The sequence below is a fragment of the Vipera berus genome (genome assembly GCF_964194415.1).
Source record: "Vipera berus genome assembly, chromosome: 1".
Lineage (NCBI taxonomy): Eukaryota > Metazoa > Chordata > Lepidosauria > Squamata > Viperidae > Vipera > Vipera berus.
The window spans coordinates 268,780,138-268,788,662 of record NC_138202.1 but is presented as its reverse complement, the minus strand read 5'-3'; the positions used below and the strand labels follow the sequence as shown (position 1 = coordinate 268,788,662).

Genomic DNA, 8,525 nt, shown 5'->3' with positions numbered 1-8,525 from the left:
CTGGGAAAAGTAATAATTCCAGGACCTGGTTAGTAAATAATTTGCTTGAAGACTGAAGTTCCTCTTTCATTTTGGTAGAGCAACTTTCCCTTTAGTTAAGGCAGAGCACTTTTGTTGTTGTTGTTCAGAAAGTTATGGTACAAAATAAAACTCGCCAGCTGCCCTGACAGACAACAACTCTGCATATACATAGCAGCATTGTGTGAAAGTTCTAACTCCTACACTTTCTGTCACTGCTGTCAGCATTTGTTTTTCTACTTCTGCCTCCAAATCACAGGCAGCTGTTAGGAGGAGAATATTTAGAATATGGATATCAGGGTCCATCCTAAATTGCTTTTCCACTATGGACATAAACAAATAGAATTGATACAGAGCAACTACACTCTATGACTGCCCTCCGGTTCCTTTAATGTGCAAATTCCACCTTAGATCCCATAATCACAACCCAAACTTTGCATAGTGAAATAGGGTGCAAGTTTCTGCCCTGAAGAATGTCCTTTTCCCTGCCTATTTCTCCTTCTGAGATGGATGGAGACCAAGTCACTGAGTATATGACTGCCTGATTTTGCAGGCACTACGGGAGAAGTGCAATTCCCTGACCCAGGAGGGCCTTGCAGGATCAAAATGCAAACATGAGCTCTGGGCTCACAAGAGCTTGGTCATTTAGAAAATGGAAAGGGCAGATAGATTGGCGCACACAAAATCGAATGGCTCCCTCCATCAATGTGCACCCATGTCTTGCTTGCAAGGCCAAAAGCATCACAGGCAAAGGTGTCTCCCACTTTCATGACATTTCCATAATAAGTTTATAGAAGTTGGAAAAAGAAGAAAAAATAAAATTCCTCCTCCCACTCAAGTGACTTTCAGTTAAATATTAAACTAATTTTCTGGTTCCTCCCTTGACATGATCTACCATATCCTCAGAACGAGGCACTTTCTCCCCGTTCTACCCAGAGAAGGTTTTTCTTTAAGTTTGGCTGACCTGGCAGCCAATTTACACCTCAGTGTTACATAATACTTTCAACCACCTTGAATAAATAAATAAATAAATAATATTATGATCTTCAGCAGGAACTGTTGTGTATCTACCTCTTGCCCTTGTGGTGAAAGCAGCAATTGGAATGTTTTACAATCAATAGTCGTTCTTGGTAGTGGCAGGAATGTTTAATATTTCCGTTCTTCGAAATAAATAATAGTTCACTGTTGCCTGCCTTGTAATAGTGGCCCTGCAAGTTTGTTACACAGCACTTTGTTATTCCACGCGCACAATGTACAAGTAACCTATACGCAACAGCACAGAACTGAAAAGCTACACTTGAAATCCAACCTTTTTTGTTTTTCAGCATTCAGCAGAACAGATGAAAAAATCTTGAGTATGGTGATTCTCTCTCTGTTCAAGTTACCATGTTCAACAGATGCTTCAAAGGGACAAGCTAGAATATGTGCATAAGATCTCACTAACAAACAATGTAGGTGTACACCGTGTGAAAATGTTCCCCTAAAACAATTCCCTCTTCACAAAGAACCAGACAAACACAGCATTATTTAAATCTTGTAAGAACAAACAAATAGAAGAATCAAACAATCATCTCAGGGCATAGCACTGACAAAGAGTTCCATAATTCATAATAAACGATCACTAGAGTTCAGCAGCAGCTGACACAACTTGTACATTCGAAGTCTTCTGTTGACTGAATGAGAAAATGAGGAAGCAAAGGAAAGGGGACCATTTACTGTTCAAGCAAGCTACAAGGCATCATATTTCAGGCTGATTAAGGCTCTTCCACTCAATCAGTTCAATGACTGTGGTTGGAAATGAAGGCTAGCACAACAAGCAATGCTGCACTGCTCATAAGTTTGATCCCAACTGTATTCCAGCAGGCACGCAGAGTATTTTGCTAGTGCCCTCTGACAGATACAAGAGCAACTGCTCTCATTTGGGCATATTCCAACAATGACTTAAGAAAGAGAGGGAAAGCAGATGCAGCCTTTGACCATATTCATGTAAGACACAAGGAAAGTGTGTGGGATCACATACTACGTATCGTTTTTGGAGCAGTGAAACATGGCTGCCATTTGTTCAGTTTTCCCAGCAGTTCAAGGGTGAGCTCCCCTTTATTGGCGGAGCAGAGATTCACTCCTCACATGCTGCCTGTAGGCATTTTCACACCAGTGTCCTAAATTCCCCGGGCATCAGCTCCGGACCAGCCTGATCTTGTCCCACTTGCTTTTGAATCCAAAGTAGCTTAATCGCTGTCTCTGCAGTCCTTGTGGGTCGTTGGTTTTTCCCCCCTGACAAAGTCGCACGCCTCCCCTGCTACCTGCCTCTGAACCCATCTGCAGCCCATAGCATCTTGACCCATAGGTTTCCAATATTTAGAATTTATCTTTCTTCACTCTTGCACACCAGCCAGAATAAGCTCAATAAGCATCGGTCGCAACTATAAAGAATAAAATAGCTGGTAGAAAAATTGTCAGCAACAAGAAGTGATTTCACTTGTACAACTCATAGTAGTTTCTAAATGTATGAAAGGGTTGATGCTGAATTGGCTGAGAAACCATCAGAGGACATTAGTGCTTTATTTGCATTTTTTCCAATCAACCTCACCTCACATAGCTCCCCATCAGGGGGATTTGGAATTTATGTTTCTGTACGATCATTACAGAGGAATTGAGTGATGGGACTTCTAGTCCTTCTGCTATTGGTCACCTAGAGGGACAGAAAACACCATCATGTCCTCTGAGCATTCTATGTGTTTGGAGATCCAGAGTTTAAGACAACCATGGTCAATTTCAGTGTGAGAAGTTGTCAGGGTGCAAATGCTATTATGAAGGCAAGATGAGGTGACAGCTGCCTTTCCCAAGTTCCCTTACTGGGTAAAGGTAAAGGCAAAGGTTCCCCCGTACATGTGTGCTACTCGTTTCTGACTCTAGGGGCCGGTGCTCATCTCCGTTTCAAAGCCAAAGAGCCAGCGCTTGTCCGAGGACGTCTCCGTGGTCATGTGGCCGGCATGACTAGACACCAAAGGCGCACGGAACGCTGTTACCTTCCCACCGTAGTGGTCCCTATTTTTCTACTTGCATTTTTACGTGCTTTCGAACTGCTAGGTTGGCAGAAGCCTTACTGGGATTAACACCTAATTGACACCTCTTGCCTGGTACTGCTTACATTCACAGCCATACCAGCCAGTTTCCTCCATCACTTCTGCTTCCCACAAACTACACGCTGAATTTTTCTTCCTTTTTCTTCTACAAGCTTATACAATGGCCACATTATATAAACTTTTCTCAATTGTAACTAGCCTATTAAATTATAAATTAATAAAGTTATGCTCTACTCTCAAAAAGAAAACATAGAGAAAGCATTTATACATCTTGTATAAATATAGTAAATAAATAGATGTGGTGACTCAATCTGTCCCACAATTAACGTAACCTTTCTTACATTTCTTTATATTCAGCTCTGGATGTCACCCAGCTTGCCGTAAGAAAAAAAATGATGAGTGAATTATATTTCTGCTTGGCCTTCAAACTATAAAGGTCACTAAATAATATCTGAGAATAATCTATTTTACAGATTTGTTGTAAGGGCAAAAATTTGATAACTCTATACTGTATATTCTATTCAATTTCCAGATTCTTTTGTCCTGACAGGGAAGCCAGGCAATACAAAATGAAAAGCCTGAAAACAGAAAACCTGGGATACATTTTACAGCGTTTGTTAACATCCAGTGAAGAAATGAACAAAGATATAGAACCAGAAAACCTAAGTAATTTACAGGACATAGAAAATATATATTTGGTCTTGGGTCTGCATCAAAATGAGAAAAAAAGGCTTAAATTCATTTCTCAACTGAGCATTGGACAAGTCTACCAATTTCTGGATAGGCACCTTATAGCAATATGAAATAATTCATGGCACCTACAGTACCTCCAAGATGGTAAGTACTTTTGTCTGAAAACCTGTTACAATCACATTGAAATATAATCACTTCCTAAGTTTGGAGACTTAGTTTTCATTGCCAAGGTTTTTAAAAAGGTTAGAATAAATGGGCTCCTCTGTTCGTTGGCACGCCTATTGTTTTAAATTCAGATGACTTAAGGATCGGATGCCTCATTTAAGACGTAACAGAAATCTGTACTGTATTAAAGACATCTCCACAATCATTATATTCTCAATGGTCAATCTTGACAAAGTCTATTCTATGACTGTGTCCATTCCATGCTATTTTTCTTGCTCCACAATCTTCTTTGCTACCTACCTGTGAAAGAGAGAGTCTTTTTTTTGTTCTTTAGAAAATATGCAGTATCAAACATACTGATACTGTCAGCCTGTCTGAATATCGGCACATCTGAATACCTATTTCAAATTTAATACAAAGGCTCCTTCTATCATATTCTGCTATTTTACATTCTCAGGGGTCATGAGTATGACTACACTGTGCTCTTAAGATTTAACAGCATGAGATAGAGCTTGCTAGTTATTACTGACTAGCAAATGGGCAGATGTACATCGTTCTACCTTTTTTTTTAAATAGATAAGTTTTCAACAAATACACTTTATATGTTTCTCGAAATATGTTAGATTCAGTCTCTCTTTGATAAGGCAACTAAAGTCTTCTACACAATGATGTCATAAACCCTCCCCACTCTTCCTAGCCATTCTCTCAGAGCTTGACGAACCCGAATATCTGTCACGTGGCAAGTCAATTGACTGATGCAAGGAAATACTGCTGGTTGAAGGGCGATGAAGATCTGGTCTGGTAAGGATTGAATCTGATTAAGAACTGTCAGAACCATGTTGGTCCATGCCTAAAACAATGCAAAGAGAGAGAGAGAGAGAAAAGGGAACAAATAAATTAGGACAATGCAAGAAAACCAATGGAAGAACATAGATCAGTAGGGAAAATAGGAAGGACACCTTTAGAAAAAAAATGTAGTATTAATGTTAAGTGAGAACATAAGGCAGTTCGGTATGAAAAGTATTTTACCAGGGTTGAGTAATAGGGCTATTAGTGTAAACTGCCCAAGAAAGGAGAATAATCTCTTTAGATGAGGGACACTTAGCGACCATTTTCTATGTTCTGGTACCATATCTAGTTGATCCAGGCCAAGATGCATAAAAATGCTAATATGACAAACATGCCAGAAATGAAAAACGGAAACAACTATTCCAATGTGCTCTACATGGAGTTGATCTTGAAGATTCAACTGGTTTAGAATGCAGCAGCACAGTGATGGGTGTGCCGCATCTGTGTCTCCTCTGCTTCTTGAGCTGCACTGATTACTGGTATGCTTCTCAATACAATGCAAGGTGATGGTTATGACCCATAAAACTCTACTTACTTGAGGAATCACCTACATCCTGTGGTATCATCCCAACCTGTTTGATTCGCATGGCTGGTATGCTCTGGGTCTCTTCAATTAAACACCATCTATTGGGATCTGGAACCATGCCTTCTGTTGTGATACCTGCTCTCTGGAATGAGATCCTTCCTCAAAATCTGTGTGACTCCCAACCTGATGGCATTCTGGAAATCCTTAAATATCTGGCTATTTTCCCAGGGTGGTTCAGGCCCTGCCACATTGTGCATAGGTGTGGATAGCTGCATCTGCTCTTGGTTCTTGTTTCTTTCCTTTATCTTTTCGTATTTCTTAAGTTCAATTTTTATTCTGTTGGTTTTATTGTACACCACCCAGAGTTGACTTGGAGTCAGCTGGTGACTACTTTGAATGAATTAAACTAAACTGAATAAAAAAAAATATAGGAGATTAACTCATTCTGGGAAGTTCACAAGGATCTTGTTGACTGACATCTGAACTAATCACAGAAAATTCTGAAGTACAGAAGAAACTTCGATGATTGTCAGAGTGCTCATGTTAGACTAAGGCACTTTTGCCAAGAAGCCCTATGTATACGCTTTATAGGTAGGAATCTGTGTATATCTTTATGTATATAACAACACCAGAACATTTTGCTAAAAACGCTATATGCTTAAGACTCATTGTCTAGACACAAGCATCTCATATTTTATATAGTAGTAGGCTTCTGTTTAAAAAACAATTTATTTTATATAACCGTAGGTTTGTATTTAGAAACCAATTAAGAAACCAAGTGTCCCAATATGAAAGGCAAAAGCAGGTGTCCCAAATTTAAAAGTTCTTTCACTTTATTTCCTCTCTTCTCCTCTTTTCTTACCTGTATTTGTGCCTCCCCATCCCGAACCGATATGCTGAGTGAGCTGGCAGTCGACCCGGAGCGCGGCCTCTTTTCTTGCCTCAGAATCTCCGGTCCTGCACTAAAGGAGTGCCTCATCTGGCCTTGATCAATCAGATTTTGTGGCCTTTGGGGGGGGAGAGGTGAATCTGGCCCTCTTGCACCGAGAGGATCCCCTTTCTTGTCAGCTTTCATCATCTCCTTGGAGAAATTAGCCAAGTTATGCTGTTGTTGTTTTCTTTTTTTATATTCTGTCATTAGTTTTGATATGGTTTTATCTGTTGCCATGGTGTAAATTTTGTTGCTAGCACTCTCCCACCATTCTTTTTTCCTGCCTTGGTCTTTCTTCTCCATTTTGGGGCTCAAAGGTGGAACAAGCAGAATATCTGTACTTCCCTTAGGAGTGAAGTTTTCAGCGAGCGAGTCCCTAATCTGGCTTCTATCATCTTCTGAAGGGGTGTTTTTTCCGGAAAGGCCTCCTGTAGATGGTGTGGATGTTTCTGATTGAAAGGATGGAAGGATGAAGAAAGGGTCTCCTCTGAAGACTGGGAGCTCATCAGCACTATTTTCCAAATCCAAATGCATCTGAATGTAGTTGTTACATAACTCCATGCAGAGTTTGTGAAGCCTTTTGACTAGCCAAGCCCAGTCTGCATTGCTCACAGGCTGAACGCTCAAAGATGGCAACCTGGCCCTCCACTGCCTCTTCTCTTTCCCCCTTGGTGGGCTGACTTGAGCAGTCTCTTCAAAAATGTCTTCGTCTTCTGAAGAGCATTGCTGGGATGAATCAGTGCTCCTTTCATCCTCTTCATAAAGGATTTTCTTCACCTGCTCTGCAGTGATATTTTCCTGATTGGTCACAATAGCACAGATCAGGGCATGGAAGTAGATATTGAAGCTCATGGCCGACTGGCGGTACAAGTTGGCAGCCCCGCCAATGCCAGATACCTTTTTGAGCAAGCACTTCAGCCCAGTCCTTGTATCAAACTCTCTGGCTGTTCGGTAGGAGTCCAGTAGTAAATCAAAGATGACTGCCAAGTTCTGCATGGAAATGTACCTGAGGAAACCAGTGAGTTTGGTTTCTGGCAACTGGTGTGTTACCTTCTCTTCAGCTTGTGACGGCCCTTTCACAAATTCTTCCAATAAAATATCGTATAAATTCTGCAGCAGCACTTGGTGGGAAAGCAGGCTCACCACAATTGTTCTGAAAGGGATACTTTGGGTAGCCGAAAAAGAAAGAAAGAAAGAAAGAGAATTTAGAACCTCATTAATGTTTGTTGAATGGCTCAATTATATTAACCTCTTTCTTCAAGAAACCTCAGGTGATAAGGTAATAACCACCTCATAATCATTATAATTTTTTTGTTGTAAAGATTGTTGTTAACTAATGCTGCTTATCATCTGCAGCTTGTTCTTGCAGTGTGTGGGCTTTGTTAATCGCGGTTGTGTTTATAGCGCTTTCATTGTGTTTTAATACTCTCTGGTGGTGGCCTACTGGCATTAGTTTTCTGGCACCAAAGAAAATTGTGGCTTTCTGAGGAACGCTAGGCAAAAGACTAGCCCAAATGAGGCCCAAAATGATGTATAGTTCAGTTTGGAGGTAACAGTGGTGAGGGTGTTTTCTCTTGTGACATACATGCATTTTTTGCAGTGAGACATCACAGTGTGCCAGAAATTGTACATGGCGGGAAGTCGTTGTCCTTGGTAACACATTCACTCCTGGCAAAATAGCAAATATCTCACTGTGGCATATTTGCACACTGCAGTGTGGAAAAAGGGAAGGGTGGAACATACACAGGAACTTTCAAGGGTTTCCATTTTAAAAATGCATTTTATAAATGCATCTTACAGAGGTTGTAATTCACCCAAGAGCTGAAATTACAACTGTACCGGCCTTTTTCCTTGCTGATTTAGTCTTAAAAAGGTAGGAAAGCTTCTCCCTTTTAAACTAGATAGTTAGAGAATAAGTTAGTTTTCAATAGTTATTTCAATTTCTTAAATCGCTAAGGGGATACTTTTTCTGGATAAATATCTGTATCTCAAATGCCATTTAAGAAAATACATGATTTGGACGTTGGCTTAAAATTGCATTGAAGGAAAGAAACTCTTGTCTTACCCAAGTTTCCTGTGTATTGGTTGCAGCATTATAAAGAAAAATCAGACAGAAAAAAAGAGAAACTCGACTAAGTGAAAACAAAACTGCAATACACTTCGGGATTGACATGCAAGAGAAGATAAAATAAGCAAGCAAGCAAACCCACTGTTGTAGCAAGTCTTGTATAGAGGGACAATTGTATCCTTGCTTAAA

General features: G+C 40.2%; 1 protein-coding gene across 1 annotated transcript in view; it reads right to left on the bottom strand.

Moving 5' to 3' along the window:
* Positions 1-4,574: 4,574 nt before the first annotated feature.
* ARFGEF3 (ARFGEF family member 3) overlaps positions 4,575-8,525 on the bottom strand; it is a 76,831-nt gene continuing 72,880 nt past the window's right edge. Inside the window, exons 33-34 of the mRNA XM_081339304.1 lie at positions 6,200-7,433; positions 4,575-4,812 (exon numbers count right to left, since the gene is read on the bottom strand). Of these exons, the coding sequence (XP_081195430.1) occupies positions 4,621-4,812; positions 6,200-7,433 (1,426 nt within the window). The 3' untranslated portion in view covers positions 4,575-4,620. The remainder of the gene's footprint in view (positions 4,813-6,199; positions 7,434-8,525) is intronic.